The following is a 25,866-nucleotide window of genomic DNA, read 5'->3' as shown; positions in this document are numbered from 1 at the left end:
CAGCAAAGCAGGAGAATTTTGTTGGCAGAAGGAGTATTGTGGTGTGTACACCTCCACTGTTTTGTCAACGAAACCTGACTTTTGTTGATACAACTGTGTAGTGTAGACAAGGCCTTGGACCAGTCTCTTACTATTAAACACCAGGATGGGACCTAATGTGGAGGACAGATTATCCAACATCTTCCTATAGCAGCATTCTTACCGTTTAGTACTTGCCACTGCCAAGGGACAGGATACTGGGCTAGATGGATCTTGCTTTTGGATTAAGTGTGTGGCAATTCCTGTGTTTCTAATGGTGATTTACAAAGATGATTAATATTTACTAGATAATAAGGAAAAAGCGTCACTTCCATTAGGTCCTGTTCTAGTTGAGCAGATAACTTTTTTTAAAAGAGAGATTCTTCTAAATATTTATTATTTTTACAGTGTCTTCACCAAGTATGCCCTCTGCGGATTTGTTTCATTTTAAAGGCTGTCTCATTTTTGGCTTTAAAAGGTAAGATTTCATAAAGTAAACTCCCCCTCCCGCCCTCTGTAACTGGTCTAATATCCCCTCCTGCACCCCACCCTTATGTAAATTTTAAATCTGAAAACTTGAACTTAATAAAAGTTGGTTTCCATTGACAGGTCAAAAAGTCCAGAGCACTCCTGCCCCCTCTCTACACCTTCCTCCATTAAAGTGACTAGATTGCTGTAACCCGCCTCCCACCCCCAGTCTCCAGCCTAGTAACAATAACATTAGCTGTATGATGCTGGAAGAGTGTAAAATTGACCTGAGACCATGACCATGGCTATTTTATTTCTAGTCCCTTTTTTGCATTTCTGCTGGTATTAAGTATCAGAGGGGTAACCGTGTTAGTCTGGATCTGTAAAAAGCGACAAAGAGTCCTGTGGCACTTTATAGACTAACAGAAGTTTAATCCTCAGGATTAAACGAAGACTGTGAATGGCTAGCCAACTACAAAAGCAGTTTCTCTCCGTAGGTGTTCACACCTCAACTCTAGAAGAGGGCCTCATCCTCCCTGGTCGAACTAACCTTGTTATCTCTAGACTGATTCTTGCCTGCATATTTATACCTGCCTCTGGAAATTTCCACCACGTGTGTCTGACAAAGTGGGTATTCACCCACGAAAGCTTATGCTCCAATACTTCTGTTAGTCTATAAGGTGCCACAGGACTCTGTCACTTTCTGCTGATATTGAAATAAAAAAATAAGTGTGTAGGAGCAAAGGAAGGTTTACAGCCCTCTGTATCATTTACTTACTTTGATGGGAGGAAATTGAGTTTTAAACTTGATGAAATTATGGCTTAATGTAATAGAGAAAATTTCTTATTTCTTTTCAAACTGTTCAGAAAGTGAGCTAAAAATGTTAGGTGTCATCTTGTGTGCTATATTTGTGTCTGTGATTATTGAAGACAGAACTGTTAGGCTGCTAGCCACAGTCATTTAGCTGGGAGGCAACATGATTCAGTGGATTGAGCACTGGAACGGGAGAAAGGAGATCTGGGTTCTTTTCCCAGTTCTTCCTTTTATTTACTGTGTGAATGCACAAGTCACTTATCCTCTGTGTGCCTGGTTCTCCCTGTCTCTAGTATGAGGATAATTATATTCGCTACATTTGTTAAGTACTCTTAATTCTACAAACTAAAAGCAGCATATGAGTGCTAAGTATTTATATGGTGTGCTGTAGAAATAAAATGCTAAGTTTTGGTGTTCCTTTTTTTTTTCCTTTTTTTCAAGCAACTGTTTCAAGAAATGTGTTGCTTTATTTTGTTCTGTCTTTGTACTCTGTGTTGGAAATAAGAAATTGCTTCAAAATCTTCAGACATCACACACACATTTTCCCCCCTTTTTAAACTTTATTTGAATCAGAGGAGGTTTGGTTCTTCGGGCTGGGTCAAGGACAAATTCATCCAACGGTAGATGGAACCATAGCTGGGTTTCTGGTTATGTACCATTTGAGATGGAGCATGGGGCAAATGCTTTGTAAAAAGAGGCTTGATGTCTCAAAATAGGAGCTGTGTTATATGTTTGTGTTTTTTGGGGGGGCGGAGGGGAGATTGTGTCTGTCTTTTGAGACTGGTATCTCAAGTTCAGGGGATCTATTGCTTTTGTGAAAGGCACCTAATCTCAAAATTGTGGGTGAACCTTTCCAAGTGTAAGATCTGGCTTTGTGAAGGAAATAATTCACCTCTAGTGGCCACTTACCCCTTCTTGAGAACCTGCTGCTTTGAAGGCAGTGACCATCAGCCTCATCACAAAATCTCTTGTGAAATAAGCTAGTAGTGTACTCCATCTCATGTATTGTAGTATTACCTTATCCTTTATTTTAATTGTTCTCCAATATCTGTCCATTTGTAAGCTTTTTGGGTCAGAAATTTTGTCTTAATTTGTGTTTTGTAAAGTGCTGTGTAAATGATGATCCCAATAAATTACAGCAGAACCTTGTTTATCTGATCTAATTGGGACTGGGGCCAGATCAGATCATTAAAAATCTGGATTATCCGGAGAATGGGAAAGTTCAATGCTGCAGTGCCATCTAGTGGCCACAGGAGAGATCGCTGGCTTTTGGCCCTGGAGTCCTGGTGATTCAGTTAATGTGGAGAGCTGGATAGTGGAGGCCCAAATAAATGGGGTTCTACTGTACTTTAAAATTGGTAATATCAGAGCTTATTTAGTGAAGACTTACAAGCACTGATGTGAGCTAGGTAGGTTCTACTAAAGTGCACCATACACAAATGAAACACCATCACTATTCTGCTGTGCTAGTCCTGGGGGTCTCCCGGTCCTGGACTGCTGCTCTTGGGGAAAAATGTGTGGAATGCTATTGATGTGGACAACATTATGACGTTAGCCAAATTTGAACTCCTTCTCAAAACTTGAATATCTAATGTAACAAATTTTAAAACAGTTACACTGAAGACAGTATTTGTTTTCAGAACCTCCTTTCTTTTTACCCAAGAAGCTCCGCCTTCCTCAGAGAACTAGAATTATATTTACAGTAGCACCTATGGCCTCATTCAGGACTGGGAGCTTCCTTGTGCTAGATTCTGTACAAACATACAGTAAACCACAGTGATTATCCTGAAGAGCTTTCAGCCTAACTTAAGGGCCCTCTTGCCAGTCTGTTCCCTATGCTAAACATGAGGCGAGCCCATCTCCAAGCAAGTGACTCACTTTTCCTATCCATTTATCTCAACTGCAAGTTATACTTCTTAGTTGCTCTTACTTCCTTCCCCAATTCCATCCTGACCTTCTGATTCCTTGGTCAAGAGCTAGCATCATGGGGAAGTGGGTCACATTAATAGTACAATCCATGGGAAGAGGGGGGGTTCCTGGCATAACCAATCGGGGCTAGCTGCATTTTAGTTTTTGCTCTCCTCAAAGCCTTATCCCTTATGGCCCCTGGCAATTAACCAGTTCCCTAATATCTAGCTGACAGTTAATCAACTGTGCCACTTGGTCCCAGTATCTCTCTAATGGCTTCAAAATATTTTTGGTGTCCAGATACTTTAGGAGATTTTTTAAATAATATTTGGAAACAAAATATACTTCTAGCCATACTCTTAGTGTAATCTCGCAGAATTATACTAAGGCTTGTGATAAGAGTTTTTTTTTTTTTTTTAAAGCAAAACAGTACCACTTAAAGAAATAATTGTTGAAGCAGTGACAAGGACAGCTAGTTAAGCACATCTGAAAGCTTTCTGTGCCCTGGAGGTTCACGTACCTCCTGAACACTGGCAGTTCAGTCCATAGTAGTGAAGGTAGTTCATGCTGTGGCATACTGCCATAATTTATTACCTGCATCAATACATCTTTAAACCACGATTTGAGGACTTCAGTAGCTCCGACATAGGTTAGGGGTTTGATACAGGAGTGGGTGGGTGAGATTCTTTGGCCTGCGTTGTGCAGGAGGTCTGACTAAACGATCATAATGGTCTCTTCTGACCTTAAAGTTTATGATTCTATGATTATAGTCCTTTTTTGTAAAAGGGGTCTCTAGCATCTGACTGCATGCAGCCTTCCTCACCTCACAGGTGTCTTTGCCAAGGGGCACTATTCTACTCATTGAAGGTGGAGCTTCTTGGGCGGAAAAAGAGAGTGGAGATTCTGAACATGAATACTGTTTTCAGTATTCATGTTCAGAACATTGAGTGTTTTAAAGTTTGTTACATTAGAAGATATTCAACTTTTGAGAAGGCGTTCAAACATAACCTATTAGTTAAAACGATAAGGTTTTTGCCCTTAGGTTGATTTTGGGCCACTGTTTAACTCATAGACTCTAAGATCAGAAGGGACCATTATGATCATCTAGTTTTGACCTCCCGCATGATGCGGGCCACAAAACCTGACCCACCCACTCCTGGAAGAATTCTCTCCCTTGACTTAGCTGTTGAACTCCCCAAATCATTATTTAAAGACTTCAAGTCGCTGAGAATCCTCCAGCAAGCGACCCCTGCCCCATGCTGCGGAGGAAGGCGAAAAACCTCCAGGGCCTCTGCCAGTCTACCCTGGAGGAAAATTCCTTCCCGACCCCAAATATGGCGATCAGCTGAACCCCGAGCATGCGGGCAAGATTCTCTAGCCAGACCGCCTGGAAAAGTTCTCTGTAGTAACTTTTAATATCCCATCATTGACCATTGTTATTGACCTATTGACTAAAATCCCATCAAGCCATCCCCTCCATAAACTTATCAAGCTTAATCTTAAAGCCAGAGAGGTCTTTCGCCCCCACTGTTTCCCTCAGAAGGCTGTTCCAAAACTTCACCCCTCTGATGGTTAGAAACCTTCGTCTAATTTCAAGCCTAAACTTCCCGACGGCCAGTTTATATCCATTCGTTCTCGTGTCCACATTAGTACTGAGCAGAAATAATTCCTCTCCCTCCCTGGTATTTATCCCTCTGATATGTTTAAAGAGAGCAATCATATCCCCCCTCAGCCTTCTTTTGGTTAATGTAAACAAACCGAGCTCCTCGAGTCTCCTTTCATACGGCAGATTTTCCATTCCTCGGATCATCCTAGTGGCCCTTCTCTGTACCCGTTCCAGTTTGATTTCATCCTTTTTAAACATGGGAGACCAGAACTGCACACAGTACTCCAAATGAGGTCTCACCAGTGCCTTGTATAACGGAACCAGCACCTCCTTATCCCTACTAGAAATACCTCGCCTAATGCATCCCAAGACCGCATTAGCTTTTTTCACGGCCGACTCAGTCATCCTGCGATCAACCAGGACTCTGAGGTCCTTCTCCTCTTCCGTTACTTCCAACTGATGCGTCCCCAGCTTATAACTAAAATTCTTGTTAGTTATCCCTAAATACATAACCTTACACTTCTCACTATTAAATTTCATCTTATTACTATTACTCCAGTTTACAAGGTCATCCAAATCTCCCTGCAGGATATCCCGATCCTTCTCCGAATTGGCAATACCTCCCAACTTTGTGTCATCCGCAAACGTTGTTAGCCCACTCCTACATTCGGTTCCGAGGTCAGTAATGAATAGATTAAATAAAATCGGACCCAATACCGAACCTTGAGGAAGTTTCAGAAGTTTTCCATAATCAATTACCAGAGACTATCAATGATAGACTTTGGGAGACTCAGAGGACACCAGATGTTCCAGAGTCCAAAGCTTGTCTCTTGTGACAGCACATTGCTATTCCCTGAGTCTTTTTCATGATTAGGAAATGTCATGTTTAGGTCAGGCTTAGCCAGCACGTTAGGTAAACCTGACCTGTTGTTTACCTTTTTTCCTGGTAGAGGTACATGGTAATGTCTCCAGCTTGATTTTTAATACATTTAATTGTGTTTATTATGGTAGTGCTTAAAGCCCAACCAAGAATGGGATCCCATTGTACTATGTATTGTACAAAAAGTAGTAGATGGTTCCCGCTGTGAAGAGCTTACAGGCTAAAAAGACAAGACAGGGTGGGGGAAAGGATAGAACACATAAGCACAATGAACAATCTGATAGCAGCAAAAGTCATGTTCCACTTTTTTAGGGGTGGTGGTGAGAAGGCTTGGCTTGGTTAGGAGGGGATAAGCTAAATGGAAGCAAAGTGAAGGGGAACCAGTGGATGGAGCAGGGGAAAAGAGGTGAAGATATGTAGTAAAACTGAGGTGAAGAGACTTAAGGAGAGGGTGGGAGCAGACAGTCAGTCAGCACCGGGCAAAGAAAGTTGTGAAAACTGTAGAAAGTTCCAAATAATAGCTGGTTATGTTCCAGGCTACAACTCAACCAGCCAAATTGAGCTACAAGATGTTACTCTCTGTCTCCACCAGGAAAAAGTAGAGTTTATTTATTTTGGGCTTAACTAGCACATGTTAGGTGAGGTTTGGCTAAGCTGTACCATTCTTCCTAGTCAAGACAAAACTTTAAGCCATCAGGGTTGCATGCATTTCTTACAAAATTATTTTCTTTGTTAGAATTGCATATGCTCCGGAATGGTGAATTCATTAAAAGCTCTAGATAAAATAATGGTATATTACTGTTCCTGCTAAGTCTGCTACAATATCATCCAATTTAGATATATTAGTTGATAAATTTCTACTTTAAAAGCCATGTACTTGTTATCTGCAAGTATTGATACACAATCAAATCCAAGTTGGCCCCCTCGTGGGGATGAAAATAGTGGTGGAACTTTCTGCCGTCTGCCCATGTGGAATGCCAATATGAGACTGCTCACAGTAGACTGCAGATGTTCAAAATACCCTCAAATGTGTTCTGCTAGGCTCCTCAGTCTCCACCTCAGTGGGGCTTGGGATAATCACAAGTGGGGCTGGATTAAGGCAGATGCACAATAGGTACGTGCCCTGGACCTCTGCTCCCAGAGTAATGTGAATATATTGGAATTTCAGTTTTACATTAAAAAAACCCAATTGGGTAGAAAAGCTTGAAAACATGAACTGAGTAACTGCTGTAGTGGTGTCTGCCTGAGCCTGCAGACAGCCTACAGCAGAGTGAGGAGTAGAAGCCACTACAGCCTGGAAACTAGAGCAGACTGCCCTCCCTTGCCTGTTCTGAGAGAGCCTAGGCTGGTTGGGTGAGAGAGTGGAGCACTGTGTGATTTATTCCCCTTGGAGTTCTTCAGATGCCCCTTCTGTTCTTCCCTTCTGGGCTTTTGGGTCCAAGGGTCAGATTGGCGGTTGGGGATGGTATCTTCTAGGCACCATCCACTCTTAGCACCAAAATGAGCCATAAGCAGATTGTTCAGATCTTCGTAATAATTCTGTCAGCCATGAAACAGTTATCGGTGTTGACATTTAAATTATTTTTGGACAACTCAGTTCACTACTCATTGAGATGTATGGGGCAGTTCACAATGGAGAGTATTGTTTCAGGGTGTCTCCAAATTGGGACAGACATTGCTATGCCATTTACACTCAATTCATGTATTCAAGGTTTTGTTTGCGACTGTCATGGCTAGAATTTTTTTATGAAAGTTGAGAATCTAGCAAACTCTGATGAAGAAATTCCAGATCAGCAACCTGGCATCAGTGTGCTGATTTCAAGTCCTGCACCCCACAAAAGACTTTGGAACTAAATGTTCAATTTGAATCTTTACATAAGTAGATTTTAGGGCTAGAATCTTCATACAACTCTACCACCCCCCCACGCACCCCACCCCCACCCCGGATACATAGTAGATTTTATGTAAAAGAACCCCCAAATGATTAGCCTGGACATTATTTTGTATATATAATTAATAACGCGGTAAAGCAGTGCTCCGGGGGGGTGGGGCTGTGCACTCCAGCGGATCAAAGCAAGTTAGATATAACGCAGTTTCACCTATAACGCGGTAAGATTTTTTTGGCTTCCGAGGACAGCGTTATATTGGGGTAGAGAGTTAAGTGATCTGATAATATCAGTTGGTTGATATCACTATGAAGTGACATGGTAGATCAGTTATTAGTCTAGAAAGCTCACTAAAGCTCAGAGACAGCATTTTGTTTTCTCTAAACTTGTGTTTGACTCATTTTTAATTTAACCTTTTTGTGCCACTGTCAGTCTAAGTGAAATACAAGTTGAATGTGCTTAAAAAAAAACAAACCACCATGAATTTTTCTGAATGCTTTATAATCGTTTCCATATTCCTATTTAGGCTGAGAGCGTGATATCTTTTTACGGGGGGTAAAAGAGTGTAAAATACAGGTTACACCTTTGCTCTTTGGGCTTATCAAAATTACTGCTGTTGTGATGTCTGATAGTTTTGATGCAGTGTTGGTGGTGTGTGTTTTGAGCTCTACTTTCTACGTAGTGTTTTTATGTTTTATAAAACATAGGAACTTAGGGTTTGCTATACCAGTTTGAATAACTGATTTGCAGTCTGGCAGCCTGCTCCCATTTTTGGCCCGTGTCCAATACCTGATGCTGCAAAGGAAAAAATGCCCCCCCCCCGCCCCCCATAATGCAATTATACCATGCTATTTGTGGGAAGGGAGAGAACTCTTTTTGCAATCTGCGTATAATCAGATTTACAACTGGAGCATGAGATTTGATTACTTCCTTTTTTGCATGTATAATTACAAATGTTGTTCACAAAAATTATTCACCCCTTTTTAAAATCTAGTTTTAGTGTTTGACTCTCTGGACTTTGCTGTAGTTAATTCCACATGCAACTGTATGAAATGTGACCTCCTATTCTGTTTGCCTGAAATTGATGTGAATGAAATACTGAATAGATTGATGTACAAAATATCAGTACTGTTATCACTTGATAGAATAATAAACTTGTAAATCTCACTCTAGTCTTAATGGTAACTGTATGTATAGTGAGTCAGTTTTAAACAACATGGCAAACAAATGAATATGCATGTCAGAAACAGAAATATTTATGTAAAATGTATATCTGTTATGTGAAAAGATAATCTTATGTAAATTTTTAAAAAAGTCTGAAAATAACCCAGAGTAAGATGAATATTTACTGTGCGCAGACACTGGGTGCTTGTTAGTGGTGATATTCTTTTTGCTTTTTTAAAAAATAATAAACTCAAAAATTATCTTACTGCTGTTTAATTTTTTATCCTCTGCTGCCCTCTTCAGGTCTAACGATATAGATCTTTGGAGCAAGGTAAGTGAAGATGGTAATGCTGAAATTATAAATAGAACTATTTGGAATGCATTCAGAAACAAAATCTCTAACCACTACATGTTTAAAATGTACTACTGTGAATTTGAGTTCAGCTGCTGGTAACAGGCAGCCCTGACAGTAACTTCTGATCATGACATTTGTCATTAAGAAATTACAACACTTAATCTGGTCATGCATAGTAGTAGTATTAGGTTTGTATGGTAGGCATATTGAAGAAAAAAACTGATGTGTTAGTGCCACTTTATTTAGTTTTATACATGATACTACTATGAATTCTCAGTATAACAAGTATAACAACTTTTTTATTGCTTATACAGTCACTAAACCTAATACAATTTTATGTAGATTCAGGAGCCAATTCCTATGACTCCGTTCCCTTCAAATGTTTGCTAGGACTTAAAAACAAAGCTTACGGTGAAAAAAATTGCACTGTTACTACTATGTTGTAGTAATATGGAGGATCTGATGTAAATGAACAAAAGCAAAGAAATTCCAGATGAAGGCAGTCACCCAGTTCAAGTCACAAACAGAAATCACTGTGATCATCTTGTCCTCCCAAGTGTGGTCCACGTTACATACCACCCCACAATGTAACACATTTGGTAATATCTGCAGAGTACTGGATAGTGAAGTCGCTGTTAGATCAGGACTGAGATGCATTAATAGAGCTGTGAGTAAGAAGCTTTCACTATGTTGAGTTCAGCACCTTGCTTTCAGGAGTTTACTTAGTTTTGTTTTTAAAGCTACTATCCTGTACTTGTTTCATTGTGCCACGCTGAAGTATTGAATGGATCATGGCATGTTTTCATGGTAATCTTGTATGCTTCAATCTGCCTATGAGGAAAATTGAGGACAAAGTCGAAATTGTAACTTAGAATGTCATTTATTTGGGTTTAAGTCAGCTAATATAAACAAGAACTGTGAAGCAAAAGTAGGTTGTTCTTGTGCTTCATTGCCTCTTTCTAAAGTGGAAGGAAAGTCATAATTTTTTTCAGATGGAAGTTTTTGGTGTGTGTTGGGGTTTTTTGTTTTGTTTGCTTTTTTACATTTGAACTATCAAGAATATCACACAGGAAATTCCCTCCCATTGCTGGAGGAGCCGGGCAAGATCTTTGGAGATATCAAAGAGTGATGTCACAAGCATGAGGCTGTAACCTGAGCTGCTGCAGGTCTATCCCACAACTGAGAAAGAGAGGATGCAGTTTCTTTTGTGACAGTAGCTGAGCTGAAGTTGTTTGCTAGATTTACAAGCAGATAATTTTTTTCTTAAGGCATCCAATTTTAGAAAAAAATCTATCTTGCAATTCAGAAGTCAAGTATTGAAATTGAAAAATATAATTATAATGAACAAAGGTTGCGCCTCCAAGGAATCTCAATTTACAAGACTTCTTACTTTTTTTAAAAAATTGAACATTGTAACAGTCACTCTTTTCTGGGATTTGATTTCAGGAGCAGTGGGCTGTATGTTCTTGTGACTTTTCTGATATATTTCCAAGTCGGAGTAAGAAAGGGGGGCGAGGGAAGCTGTAGTTTAACTGTCCACATCGTGTTTTCTTGGTGGAACTGAATGTGATGTAGGCATCCCAGAGCACGACAGGTGTCTGGCTTTGTTTGTTTCTTTCTATTAGTAAGTGAAAATGCTTGGTGTTCCCCCCCACCCCCCCCCCCCCCCCCATTTTCCATTACTTAAAATAGAGCTTTGTTCCCTCAGTATTTAGGTAACAACGTAAATATCTTTCTCACCCGTTTGATTTAGCTTTGATACTACCATCATGGTAGAAAAAGCTCAAATGTAGAACACTGACATACTTGAGAGAAAATGAAATTAGGACTTTATGTAATGGCTGTATCTTTGTATTAAGAAAAAACAAAGATGTTGTTTTAAAGTTTTTTTTGTATTTAGGGTGAGCATTTATCATATCTGTTTGGGGAGAGAAAGAATGTAGGGAGAATGCCTTTTCTAAAATAAATATTAGCTATTCCTTCATTTTTATAAGACCAATTGGACCAATGTTAAATTGGTTCGTCTTTATACACTTATATTTAAGACTAAAGAACTACATGTTTTTGTTGGTGCTTTCTGTGTATGTATGAGGTGTCATTAAAAGTGAATTTACTCATTTTCAACCAAGGTTGCAACTGATGTGGAACATCTAAATTGTAGACATTTTCAAATTAACATTATGGGACATATAACTTTTTCTGCACAGCTTCACTTGTTTCAAACTGTAAGAAAATAAAAGCTCTATAGGCCAGTTTCAGGCTTTTCAGCAAATTGGAACATAATTTTAACAACTCCAGAAGTGACATTGGTTAATGATTGCTGTAAGCAATGTCTTATTTATGATCACTTACTTTCTAGGATGATACATAAACAGAATAGAATAGAGTCTAATTGCCATACTTCAGAAAACATTTCAGTTTGCAATATATTTTTTTTAAAGAAAAACCTATTATTTACCACACACAAAAAAACAACTTCCTTGTATCTTATTTTTTCCTAGTGAATTACTGTGATGTGGTATAGAATAATATCTTAGTGGAGAGGTACTTTATTATTTGGAGAATTCAATTTCAGATACTATTTGCTTGCTGCTGTTGACTGCAATGTACGATTATTCTGTCTTACCAGATAACTGAACTGTTGTACAAGGATGGACGCTATTGCCAGACGCCTCCAGGACCAACTGGTAGAGTTTCAATTTCTATGATTGTAACTTATCCACAAATCCGTTCTTCTGTGTAATGATGGGCTTGAGGGATTACAACAGTAAACATTGATTGCTTCTTGTTGAAAGTGAAATTTGAAAACATGTTGGGTAAAATCTTTATCCTGATAATCACAGCATATTTTATGAGATCCAGTGTGATCTTTCATTACTTTTTTTAATTAAAAATACATTTCATATTTAGAAAAATGAGCAGTTTTTAAAGCAAAATAGAGATTTCAAATAAATCAGTCTGTCAATACTATTCATATAGTGAAAATGTTTAAGTAGAATCTTTTCCAACTAATGTTCATTTTGATAACCTTTTCTAATTTTATAAAAGAAAATGGTACATATCAATCCAAATACATTATTTTGGAACAAATTTATTCTGTTTTCATTTAATCTAGATAAATACATTGTCTATTTTTTGGTTTAATTCCTATTTTTCTGAGTATAAGTTTCGTACAGGAAACCGAACCTTTTGGAAAGTCCTAGCTCCTTCTTGAGTCTTGAATACAAGGCCATATACATTTTTATGCTTGAATGCATAAAAAAATTAGTGCTGTTAGCTAAGCCATCTTTGTTAATCTTGATTTTCATTGGCTAATAGGCAGCTCTTCACAGGATTATTGGATCTACTTGTTAAAATCATTTAATATTCTTTACTCTGTATTTATGTTCCACTAGCTGGCTATAAAAAGCATTTTAATATAAAAAAATGTGTAAAAGATACTGAATAAAATATGCAAAGCTTTAGGAAGCTATTTTTTCTTTTGAGCAATGACAAAATATTTGTGGCAACTATTTGGGGTAGTGGATAGGAAAGGGGGGGAAGGCCTTGGGCAGTACCACTTCTGTCACACAGTGGTGGAAAGAATAGATTGAAGTAAGATTCTGTACTGAAAAGCTGTCACTGGGTCTGAAAATAATTAATATTCCTTTCACTCACCAGTTAGATATGTGCTCCCAAACCACATAATCTCTATGCCTCAGTGATCATTGTTGCCATTTCAGAGCCTCTCATCAGGGTGACATCTCACACCAAAATGATTTCTTATAAATTAATCTTGATAACATGACAGTCTCAGTAATTTTAGTGGAATGCTTTCTCTTGTTTTTTTCCACAGAAGCTGTTGGCTATTTTCTTTATAACTTGATTGACAGCATGAGTGACTCAGAGGTACAGGCCAAGGAGGAGCATTTGAGACAATACTTCCATCAGCTGAAGAAGATGGTACCATTTCATTTTTTGCTACATAATGCCTGTCCTGCCTGACATGTATCTATTAGATTTGAAATTGCTGCTTTTAAGTACAACCAGACCACTTCTCAATGACATGCAAGAGCTGGAGACTTAAATTATGTCTGAGATAATTTCTGTTAGACAAATTTCAGTTTGGTTGTGTTTCAAAACTCATGTAATTTTCCCCCCCTGTATTTTCCCTTGATACAGAATGTAGTAATCCCTACAAATATCTACAGAGGCATTCGCAACCTGCTGAACGCCTGTCATGTTCCTGAATTAATTAAGGTCTGTGGTTATATAGTAATTATTTTATTTCTTTAAAATATAAAATATATATGGTGTGTGTTCCAGGAATATAATCTTGCCAAAATAGATGTATTTGATTAACTGTCTAAACACTTCATCCTTTCCCTAAATCTTCTTTGCTCTTGAAACCCAATTTTATTTTAGGATATTTGTGAAGAGCTACATTTGATGAAAGTATTTTAAAGAATCAGTCTTTTCCTTTTAATAAATCTAATAAGACTAGAAAAAAAGCTGTTGTAGTTGCCACAACATTTTTAGCATCTTAAACTTATTTTATTCATATAGTTTGTTCTTTTTATTTACTGATATTTTTATGTCTTAATAAATTTTAGGATATACTTTTATTGACTGATACAGAAAAGTTGTCAGTAGCAGACATTCCAAAAGTAAGTAAATTAACTAATAGTTGGATTTCTTTGTGGCATAGTAATCACTTTTTTTTTTTTTTTTTTTTTTTTTTTTGATAATTCATGAAGGTATTAACTAGTTCTCAGCGATATAGTTGTATAGTCTACAACTAAAAGTATTCGTGTTTGGGAGGAGTTTGGGGGCCATGCAGAAGGAAGCACAGTCTAGTAATTAATACACAAGATTGGGAGTCAGAATATGTAGGTTCTTCCTCAGACTTGCTGGTTGAGTGTGGCAATTCACTTAGGTTCCATGCCTCAGTTTCCCCACTTGTAAAATTCAGCTCATAGTGGTGGTGTGAGGCTTATGCATTCTGAACTCCTTGAATGACAGGAGTATATATCCAGTATGGTGGTGGTTGTGTGGCATCAAGTCTTTTTTAATCTTCAGTGTGCCTAGATCAGAGAGGTAAAGAAACAGGCCTCTTCTCTCTACTTCTATCACTAAAGAAATGAGCCTGAGAGAAGCAGATGTTTCCACACTGTAAAAATGTTAGACTTCAAAGCTCCCATGGTTTCAGTTTTTATTATGCCATTGTCTCAAGTTTTAACTAGCATCAACTTCTTAATTAGCTACAGCATTCTTAATTGTTACACATTTTTCTTTTGAATTAGGAGTGAACACGTTTCATCTTCCTTTGGCAAAGTGACCTATTAATTTTTTTTTTAACTTTTGTTTTCTCTTTATCACCTGTTTTTAGAACATTGAACTTGAAGTGTCTGTTTTGGAGGAGAAACTGGAAAAGCTAAAAGCTGAAAAGCAACCTATTGGAAATGTCCTAAAACAGCTTATAGTTGCTCTCTGTGCAGAAGAGGTAACTTGAGCAAGGCAGAGATAATTGCAAATGCTGAGCTATATTCAAAAGGAATGTAGATGACTGTATTATGGATAGATGTAGTTAAGCAAGGACAAGCGCAGTGCTTGAGGTTTGATGCTTATAAATCAAACAAGTCCAAAAAAGCAATTAAAGAAAAAGGGTAACTAATTTCAGTTACACCTTGAATGACATGTTTTGGGATTGCTGAAGTTTGTTTACGATAATCTGCAAAGTGAATGATAGTAACAGCTGTGATAGGTTTATCATACATGCCAAATGTCCTTTCAAGCCATGGCTCCGGTCTCTTGTATCTAGATTGTCAAGCAACTGATACATGCAGTAGTAATTTGCAAGTCAAATATTACTAGGTTGTTAATGCAGGGATTGAAATTCCATTTTCCTGCTGGAGGAAAGCTCTTTCTGAGATAAAGAGGCTCTTGCCTTCATTCGGCGAGCGTCCAGCTGTAGCTCATATTCATTTTAGTGGGTCTGCAATTTGTGGGATATCATCAGACTTTTGTCCAATTTCTTGTTCAGTATGATTTTGTCATATACCCATGGTTTTACAAAGGGCCATAACTGTGTTTAAGATTATAGCATAGTATTCCGTATCAATACAGCCTTTGGAGAGATTCTGTTTCTCAAATGACTGTTATAATGCTGTACCTGAGACTATAAGAATAGTCTGATAACTCATGGGCTTTAATATGGCACCCATTAAATTGTATAAACAGCAATGCAAAATACATATTTTAAAAGATTATGGCAAATGCTGAAGCAGCCTGTTTGTTGATTAGATTATGAACTGGTTTCTTGTCTTACAAAGTTTTTTCAATTTTATGTTTAGGATTTTGGTGCCTGATAAAATTAAAGCATGTCATTGTACATAAATATTAGTCCATATTCCATAATAAATCATGTTTGTAGTGCTATGTGTGACAACAAAAATCAGTCCATAATAAAACATTTAGACACTGCAATTAAAACAGGTAAACTAACGCCTAAAATACACCTTTCAGTTAAGTTGAACTGAAACATTTTGGGAACAGGTGAATTTATTATTTTAAATAATTTTTATTATAAAAATTAGTTAAAGCAATACCAACTTTGTTTCACGAACATGTTTTTTTGATATTAAAACACTAAAGCTATTCATACAGCTACATATTGAACCCTAGCATTCATAATGTCGTATTGACTTTTTCTGTGGTTCACATCTTTGCTCTGTTCCTCTTTTTTAGAATATGCAAAAAGCCCTTGAAGTGAAAGCCAAATACGAACCGGACATGGTTGTTGGTGGCTATGCAGCCTTGATATATTTGTGCTGTCGACATGATAATGTAGAAGATGCAATGAACCTGAAAGAAGAAGTGTAAGTACACCGGCACTGAAACATGTCACAGAGATTTATGCTGATACACAGACCTTGTTGAATTAAGTAGGTTGAATATTAACCCCTTCATACATTTTTAATTAGTTTTCCCCCGTGTGTATAATTCTTAAGAAAGATCAAGAATTTTTGTTAAAACAAGCAGTCCTTCTCAGATTATCACACTTTTGAAAGTGTGTGTGTGATGTATTATCTTAAATAAGCAAATGATTGTTTTTGTCAACAGCATTTAGCCTTTAAATTCAGGTTTGTTTTTGAAAAATAGTAATATAACTACATTTATATTGCATCAGAATAGCAATGCTTGTAAGTGACATTATATTTTAAGACCTGTCAGCAAACATTTCCTTTTTAAACCTCCATTTTCAGAGATTATATCTTGGTTGTGAAAATTAGCTCCCAGCTAAAATGTGTTACGCATGGTTTGTCTGGGAGCAAATTGTCTTACAGAGCATCCTCCTTTCTTGTCCCTTTCTCTCCTCACCCCCCAAAAAATTAAAATTCAATTTTAATATTACAGTGAATCATGATAGTTATATATAGCTTTTGCATACTTTTGATTCTCCCCCTTCCCTTGCTAAAATTTACTTGGATTTTACAGTGGAATTCAAGTCAGGTATCCATAATGTGGAGGGAGCTCTATCAGTGTTGAGAGAGAGACAAAATGGCTCACTTGTTAGCATTGAGAAACTTGCTATTGTGTGTATGTAGTAACTCTTTCCATACTGTTTTTTTTATGTAAATATCTCATCATGAGATTTTAGCAAGTAAGATTCTGAGTTTTATAGTAGTGCTTCAAAGGTGCCAACAAGTGCCTTAAAAAGCACCTTCCTCCCTTCCTTCTTCAATACTCTTGGGAAAGGGACTAAATTAAAGAAACAATATTATGAATAGTAGAAATTGAAGGGGCTACAAAAGGTGGATGACTTTATGTTGAGTGCTGTTTGTACTGTAATACTCAGATGGGGTGTTTGCAGGAAGAAGTTTCTGTCTTAAATATGGGAAAGGTGTGCCTTGTTCTTCCCTACTGTCAAATTGATAGACATCCCTTTTTTAAACTCTCTGAAAAGTTTCTTTGCTGCCTAATATCCTTTTTTAAAGAGAAGAAATGTACTTCAATGGCAAACTTTGACTGTCAGATTCTCTCTGAAATATTTTAATCTAACTTCTGTGTAACTAATTCCATACCTTTGTTGCTTTTTTAAATACCTATTTAAGAATAACCCTTCATTCTATATACATTAAAAAACTGAACTTCTATTAATACAGTTTTTAATATGTTCTAATTTTGTAGCTTCCGTAAAGATTCATCTGTTGCTCTTGACGCAAACAAGTACTTAGCCTTGGTGAAAGTCTTAGGAAAGCATGGCAGACTAGAAGGTAAGCCATTTGCTTTCAGTATAAGTTTCTGCTGTATAATAAAGGTATCTTGCCAGTGGACTAAAAATGTGAGTTGATATTAATGGTATATCATGTCCTGCAAAGTGCTTGAACATTTTGCATACAAATTTGCATGTGAATTCAACCAGAGATGCTTGGACAGTACAGGCCATTAGTTTTAATGGATTGGCAAGCTTGTCATTTACATTTGCACAGCTCAGTGCTTTTTGCATTTCTGCAGCTAGTTTTTATTAGCATTGCTGTTTGGATTGAGTTTGAAGATCATGACTTATGGCACAAATTGCGTATGTGCCTAGACTAATGGCTTTGTTTTTGCTTAAGAAGGTCTGAAGGCTGAACATAGAACCTATAAACATAACCTTCTTGTAAGGGTCCAAACACTGCAGTAAAAATCCAGTAACTTGTTTTATGAAGTATTTTAATATTTTTTTAATGTCGGTATTCATTTATATTTTATTTACATTACAGTTTAAAGTCTGTGTGATAGATTGATTTGTAATTTTGGCTTTTAATGAGTTTATTGCATTCAATACCCAAACTGGATTCCTAGGTCTTTGCTGTAAATTATATGGACTTCATGTCTAATAATGTAGGAAGTTCCTAAGCTGATTATTATAACCTACAGGATATTGTCAATTGTTTTAAAGACGGGCTACAGAGTCTAGCCAACATAACTCAGTCTTTCAGTTTTTAATCTTACATTATGGCTATTTTCTTTGTTAATGTAAAATTATACCTTTTTTTCCTCATCAGATGATTGAAATTGAAATTTCCTCATTGAAATTTCACTTGACCACTTATTAGAATTATATTCAAAATCCTTCCCCCTTCCAAGTGACAATAAATTAGATCCTGGTCACCTCTACAGTGAAGAAGTATGGCTAAATTTTCTGAGTAGCATTATTTTCTGTGGTACATTTGTGATCTGCAAAGCTCTTTTAAAACATTAGGCTGCTTTTATTGCTTTTATGTAAAGTGGTCAAAACATTTTGCCTGTTCAATAATTAAGAACATTATAAAAATGCATTTATTCCATATACCAAAATGTTTGTTTCTGCCTTCCTAATGAAGCTTAATGAACCTAATGTTTTAACATGCAGTCTGTTAGAAAGCTTTCATTGGCTCTCCTTGGCTAATTAGTATCGACACAGCAAACAGGCCCTATCGGTATCAGACCATTAGTCTGGCTGTATATTCAGTGTAAACACATCTTTATTATCTGGCCTCGTGACAAGCCATCTGCTAAAGAAACAATGGTGTGATTTAGCAGATGTTAGCATTGAACGATAAAAGCATCCATTTAGTGGGATCTTGCAGCTATAGGGCAGACTGTACAGGGTTATGTGGTGCAAAGTGGGCACACAGTTCCTATCTATAATTTGTAGTCAAAGTTGCAGTGAATGATAAAGCCATGCTATTGTGGATTTATAATTGTAGTCTCGTTTAGAAATGCAAGTAGTAATTAACTTGAAATCGGCATTATACACCAGAATTTACATTCCTGCTGGGTTTGAAATGCTGTTTTAATAGCAGTTTGTTTTCCCTACATGAAATTACCTAAGGGTCTTTTGTGTTGTTGTTTCATTGTAGATGCTATTAACATTCTAAAGGAGATGAAAGAGCAGAATATTCCTATCCAAGATACAACAGGCATGTGCTTTTTCCACATCCTTAATGCTGCAGCCATGCGAGGTGAAGTTGAAACGGTGAATCGATTACATGAGTCCATTGTGACACTGGGCTTAGCAAAGCCTTCTACTAACCTCTGTTCCCCTCTGATTACTGTTCACCTTGAAAAGTAAGTTTTCTGAGGCTTGGTATTAAGGGTAGGGTATGAGCTAATATTTTATCATATTACATGATTTATTTATTATATACATACTCCATCTTCACATGTGTTTGTGTATATTAAAGTAAAACTTTTTGTGAGACTGTTTTAGATGGAACACTTCGAAAAACAGATCAATAGCTTATTTTTTGTTAATTATATTTCCTTTCATGGTGCCTACATGAGAGCTATGATTGTCACATTGACAAATTTAACACAATCAAAATTTGCTCACAAATTGGTTGTTTCAGATTTTAATCCTTGCAATTGTGTTTGAATAAGGGATATTTGGTCATAGCATGCTACATACATTCCTAAGTTATTGAGATAAAAAGCATGTGTTCCCCACCCAAAAGATGTATATATTTCATTGTCACTGCACATATCAATAACACTTATTTAGGTTGAAGTTAGGTTTCCTTGTCCACTAAGTAATTAGGTGAAAAGATAGGAAATCTGATACTCCTCCCAAAGTATCACCATATAGTCTGGGTGCTCAAGTCCAAATATTTCCCATTACTTTTCCATTTGTACCAGTAGTATAATTCAACAGGAAAATGAACTCCGTGCATTTGTTCTGGCAGGAAATAATTTTCATACACTATGTGGCATATATCCTTGCATAGTCTTCTTAATATGAGACACAGTTACTTGAGAAATTCCACATTTGAACTGTATATAATTGGTTTTTATCACAGGAGTGTCAAGATTTAGGTACCCCCACCCCTTCAACACACAGTCTTCAGTGTTCAGTCTATTTCCAGTTTTCAGTGCTTCTCTTCTATCCATTGGTGCTGGAACTAGGGGTGCTGGAGGCGTGGCAGCACTCCCTGGCTTGAAGTGGTTTCCATCAAATACAGGGTTTACGGTTTGGTTCAGCGGCCCTCAGCACTCCCATTATACAAATTGTCCCAGGACCCCTGCTTCTCTCTATTTTGGATTCTGTCTCAATTCTTGAACAGTCTCTTCCAATTTGGTCACTGATTGATTTAATATAAATGTTTTTTTTTTTTTAAATAAACCCCATATAAAATATTACTGATGTATTCACAGTGCCATCTATTGAACAGTCAGTCAGCTTTCAAGAATACGTGCTTGCTAACACTGGAACATCCAATCGTTGTTATATTAACTACCAGTGTTTGCTCTTATATGGGAGGGGGGGGGGGGGAGAGAATCTTTCTCTATAACCTCATATGTATGTGTATGGTTTTGTAATACTTAATTTTATTATTTTGTATATTTTAAAAATTTGTCATAATGGCCCAGTTATCTTTGATGCAGACTGAATGAAAGGTCTCTTCATAAACACAAATATTCTAATACATTTGGCAGCAGTCAAAGAAAGCCTGTGCTACACACTTCTCAATCAGCAGCACAGGCTTTCTTTGGTGCAATTCACAGGATGGGACAGTTAATTATGAACTTAGCTGAAATCTCTCACACACACACACGTAAATGTTTACTATTACACTTCTATATTGTATAGCAAGAACAATTTTCTGCATACTTTTTATATAAATGACTTTCACAGCCTGTGTCTGGCATCCACAGACTTGTACACATTACTACAATATCCTACATGTGTAGTGAAGGTTGTATAAAGTTGTTTGAAACAAGTGTATGATCATGTAATTAAAGACCTTCATGCATGTACAAAAAGGGGCAAAGTAAAGATTGTATGTGTAGCTTTAATTTTGTCGTTTCCTAACTTTTGTGATTTTGAGTGCTTTCACAATGACACTGTAATGAAAGATTAACTTAGTCTTTTAATGGAATTAGGTTACTTTTAAAAAGTGAGAGACACATTCCATAATGTGGAAATATTTGGCTAGAAAGCACTGGAACATACTATCCCAAATAAGTTAAAAAGTCTGCAAGAGTTAGCTCCTTCCCTGCTCCTCTCAGGAAGGCTACAAGACAAGAGTTTCTTCCCTTATTACGATAGGAAAAGCCTTGTGACCCCATCCTGATACTCTTCTTAAAAAGGAACAGTTTCTACTCAGACTTCGCAAAAGTTCATCTTCAGGAAGTGATCAAGCCTAAGAAATTTTTTCCTGAAAGGTTGAAAAGTTTTGGAAAATTATGATTGAACTGAGCATAGTGTTAGAATGGGTATGATTATAAATGTCCGCTATAACATTTGCTCATCACTGTGATTCCCAAGTGATTTGCTACTTGCCATGCTATATAGCTCCATGGCAGCACACATGCAGGTGGTGAACTGCTGGAGTTAAGTTGCTGCTACAGTTTTGTCTCTTCAGAAGTTTGGCAAGCCAGTGGGATGAGCTGCAGGATTTTCTGATGTTCCATGGAACTGCTGGTGCCTTTTTAAAAAAAATTATTAATTCCTGACATTAGTAGGAGGGAAAGGAAAACCCTGTGATTGTTATGGAAGATTTAAATAATCATAGTGTTAAAATGCTTACTCTTGCCTTACCAGTCTTTTTGGACTTACAACTAAGTTTTTACATCTTCCAAATCAGTTTCAGAGACTTGTTCCTCCCACAGACAGCATGCAAGATAGGAAAGATCTTCAGAGCCTTCACATTCTTAACACTTTTTAAGGTGACAGTACCCAGTAAAATATTTTCTTAACAAAATCTGATGAAGTAAAAAAGAGGTGTTCATTAAAGGGATGAATGTGAAGCAGTTGGGGACTCCTATGATTGGTACAGCAGGGAGCAAACTCCCCATTCTTATAGCCCGCCTTAACCGTCTGACGAGGGAGGTTTGGATGGTAAGTTCCCAGCAATGGATTTGTTGGAGGGACCTGGAGGGGAAAAAGAGGGGGAGCTGGTGGAAGCCCCCCTGCTAATTACAGAACAAATATGAGGTTACCTGCACTGTACATTATCTGCCGGGTAGTCCCAGACATCTAATTAATAAAGTTGCGGCCTGATTAAACCGATGTCAAATGTCTCCAGTCCTTCTTTTAGCATAGCCAGACAACCCATTTTTTCTACCTCCCCCAACCCAGTCCTTTTATGGGTAGACAGGGAGGAAATTTTACTAACTAGTTCAGAAATAGATGATCATAGAAATAAATAATAAAGACAGTTTTTTGTTTTTCCCAAGATAAAGCAATTATCTCAATTAAAGTAAAAATCCTTTTAAGTGATCTTAAAAGGTATTAGCTTTATTCTTGGTGTGAGCACTGTATTAGCTCAAGAAATGTAAATTCGGCAGGAAAAATTGCAAAAAAGCCTACGTATCCAATCTTCAATCCCTCATTCAAGATAATTCTTCTTTTGAATGGTATGGCAAAATATCCTAATCAGGATATTGACTTTGGATGTTTTTAATTTTGAGCAACCTGTCAAAATCTTCCATAGGAATATAATAAGCTTGAAGATTGGGCTTAAAACTTGTCTTACTTTTGAACTGATTCTTCCAATTGCTGATAATGGGGAGAGGTTAATGCTGTGACTGTGTGTGTTACCTGTATAATATGAAAATCCTTGAGGATTTAGGGGGTAATTTTTGGGGGTTATTCTCTGCTCTCCTCTATCAACTGTCAAGGGAAACCTACTCAAACACTAACAGATTTACAAAACTGTAAAGAGGTTTGTGAAGCTAATCTACTTCTATGCTATACGGTGCTTTGATAATCTCTATTTACAGGAGGGGAAATAAACATCTACCACAGCTGCTGATTTTATTCTTACTAGATAGCTGCACAAGCAAACTTTTAAAATATAAATGTGAATGTTATGTAAGGTAGAAACTTAGTTTCATTTGATTTATAAAGTTTCTCTAAAAATGGAATTATTTCAGATCTCAATTTATATTTTATCTTCCCAGATTTAAAGAAAAATATACTAGTTAATTTATACATCCTGGATAAATACATACTTGAAACCCTTATCACATTTGCTAAGAAAATTTCCAGATAGCTAAATATAAAATGTGCATTAAATCTAAACTATGTAGGCAAAATATGAAACTATTTTGTTAGCAGAGATCACTGAACACAACCTGTTTTTTAATTGGTAGAGTCATTTGAAAATATCCAGAAGGTGTAACTGGATTGTATTTGTTTAAAAATGATCCAAATAGCAGTTTTAATTCATGCTATCCATTAAAGGGCCCTGTGGGTTAATTTGTTCTGCAGTCTGTGTGAACACACATGCATTTCATTGGTGTCTCATATACCAGGTGTGTAGATGAAATCTGAAGCCTCTGTTTGTCCATAGTTCTTATCTAGGTTTCATAGTCTTAAGTACATGTGTGGTTTTGTGTGCTAGAGATGATTCCTTGGTAAATACAATAAGTTTCATGACCTTCTAACTCATTAATTTTAAAAATAGGTAATATTTTAAAATATTGCTTACTTTAATCAATGAGGTTTTTTCTCTAATTTTCAACATCTTTAATCCAAGTATTTTTATTATTTCTGTATTTTTTCCTCCTAGTTTAAAACTCCTAAGTGCTGCAAGGAAATTAAGGAGGTTTGGCTCTTTTACTCCATTATTGCAATTAGGAATTTAGCATCATCAGTGCCAGAGGACAAAAGTGGTTCATTTGCCCTAGGGGGACAGGACAGTGATAAGATGATTTTTCGTCAAGGATCATTGGGTCGTAATTAAGTTACATTCATGGCTATTGCTTTTTGAAGGATGATTGGTAAATGACAGGCTTCATGTGCTTAATACGGACAGTGTTCACTAGGGTTTTTTCTCCCTCTGTCAGAAAATCCTGTTGAGCCTGATAATGTAAATGTGGCATTTTATTCTGAACAAAAGAGCAGGGAAATGAGCTATCTTGTCTAATCATTCAGTTGTTTAACACCGACTTCCAGTTTAGACTCAATTGGCTGGAAAGCACTTGACATGTGAAGTTAGTGCTGTTCGGAACGCATGTTTGAGTAAATTTTAAAGTAAGTGACAGCTAAATTGTACCTAGGGAAATTACAAAGCCTTCAACACAGTTAATTTTTTGGGGAGGATTAGTTGTAATTGCAACACCAGTCTCCTTGAAGATTCCTCGCTCTAGCTGATGAACAGAAAAAAACATTGTTATTTCAAGAGCCCGTTTTCTTAACAGAATAATTTTTGTAAAGCTGATTGTACCTTACTGAATTGATTTCCCTCCATACTAACATCTGCTTCAGATTTGCAGAGAGGGATTTGTTTTAAGAGTGGTTTTTTTTTCTTTTTTTTCTTTTTTTCTCCCTTCCAGAGTCCCTTTTTTTCTTTCTCCTTCTCTAGTGATTTCAGGTTTGAGAGCTTTTCAATCAGGAAACCCCTTAGGTAAATTGCCACTTCACTAAAGCTTTATGCATAACGTTGTAGCACTTCATTCCAATTAAAATCAATATTTGGAGTCTTTTTATCAAGCAGACTCTCTGGTTTGGAAAGTTGTTTATTACAAGTAAAAGGGTTAGTTCTAGAGCTACATGCTTGAAGCAAGAGGGGAATGATTTATATAATTTGAAATAGGTATGAGAGAAAAATTAGATGGTGGTCAGTCTTGTTACAGAGTCTGATCCTGCAAACACTTATTCTTGTCAGTAACTTTATTTATGGAAGTAGTCCTACTTAGTTCAGTGATTTTTCAGGATTGGGGCCACAGTATATAAGAATTCACAAGTGCCCCAGGCAAAAATAACTTGCCTCATATTCTTACAAATAGAACAGTCTAAATTGCAGCGCAATGCTGAGTTAGAGCTGTCTTGTATTTATGTGAGGATCAAACATAATACGTTTAGGCTGCTTCTGTCATTTAGGTTATGATAGCATACCTCCTTTTTTTAAATGAAGAGATTGTAATGAGAAAAGTAATATCCGAACTGCTTATGTGAAGTGTTTTTTAAAAGAGAAATAGGAGTTTGCCCTTTAAAAAGAAGCATAAATGGCAGTTGTCGACACTAATAAAAAGAAGTAAAATGTTAATAGTTCACCCATAAAAACAAAACTCCCATTCTTTTCGATGATCCATGGATCATGTGAATTTATATTTAAAAACTTAGACCCCTACCTTGCATTGATGACCCCATGGACACACAAGTCCGCTAGCCTGGTTGTGAATGCTGCATCAGGGCTTTACTCTTTTGGGGCCTGATCCAAAGCCTGCTGAAGTCATTGGACACATTAACTAAAATGTGTTTTGGGATCAGACACTTTATCCATTATATGAACCTTTGGTATGTAAATTTGGATACTGATGAATATATAAATTGTATAGGAAGATTGTGTCCAATAAGATTTTCAGACATTAACTTGGACCTGTCTGGTTATTTGCACACACATTTTGTTCTAACTGTAACTTACAAAAAAAAAAAAAAATGCAGAACTGTTGTAAGGTTTAGCAAAATGTGCATTCAGAACATTAACATAATCTTAAAAATAAATTAAATTTTAAAGCTGTGTAGTAAGTTCTTGTTTTGTCAGTGGGCTTTTTTCTGCTGAATTATTAACAACTCCTCATAAAAATACTTGCCGGTCCCCGTCCGTCCATCCCCCCCGCGCCCCCAAAAAAACACCTCTTGTCTTACAGTAAATTGTGGTTGGGTAGCCTTATAAAACAAAAACTCCCCAGCAGTGTTGCTCTAAGGAAATTTGAGAGAAATGTAGTAGATTTTTATTACTTTAAGCTGAAAGTCTGTTAAGCCAAGTTATAATGTACTGTCTCATTATTGAGCTTAAACTTATTTTGGGGGCC

General features: G+C 36.9%; 1 protein-coding gene across 2 annotated transcripts in view; it reads left to right on the top strand.

Moving 5' to 3' along the window:
• LRPPRC (leucine rich pentatricopeptide repeat containing) overlaps nucleotides 1–25,866 on the top strand; it is a 163,134-nt gene that overhangs the window by 44,005 nt on the left and 93,263 nt on the right. For both annotated transcript variants that reach the window (XM_005296109.5, XM_065589551.1), the window contains 10 exons: nucleotides 427–496; nucleotides 9,048–9,075; nucleotides 11,729–11,786; nucleotides 12,935–13,041; nucleotides 13,261–13,338; nucleotides 13,692–13,745; nucleotides 14,468–14,581; nucleotides 15,826–15,956; nucleotides 17,269–17,354; nucleotides 18,966–19,173. In XM_005296109.5, coding sequence (XP_005296166.2) covers nucleotides 427–496; nucleotides 9,048–9,075; nucleotides 11,729–11,786; nucleotides 12,935–13,041; nucleotides 13,261–13,338; nucleotides 13,692–13,745; nucleotides 14,468–14,581; nucleotides 15,826–15,956; nucleotides 17,269–17,354; nucleotides 18,966–19,173 — 934 coding nt within the window. The remainder of the gene's footprint in view (nucleotides 1–426; nucleotides 497–9,047; nucleotides 9,076–11,728; nucleotides 11,787–12,934; nucleotides 13,042–13,260; nucleotides 13,339–13,691; nucleotides 13,746–14,467; nucleotides 14,582–15,825; nucleotides 15,957–17,268; nucleotides 17,355–18,965; nucleotides 19,174–25,866) is intronic.

Source organism: Chrysemys picta, chromosome 3 (genome assembly GCF_011386835.1).
Source record: "Chrysemys picta bellii isolate R12L10 chromosome 3, ASM1138683v2, whole genome shotgun sequence".
Lineage (NCBI taxonomy): Eukaryota > Metazoa > Chordata > Testudines > Emydidae > Chrysemys > Chrysemys picta.
This window is presented reverse-complemented; position numbering and strand designations above follow the sequence as displayed.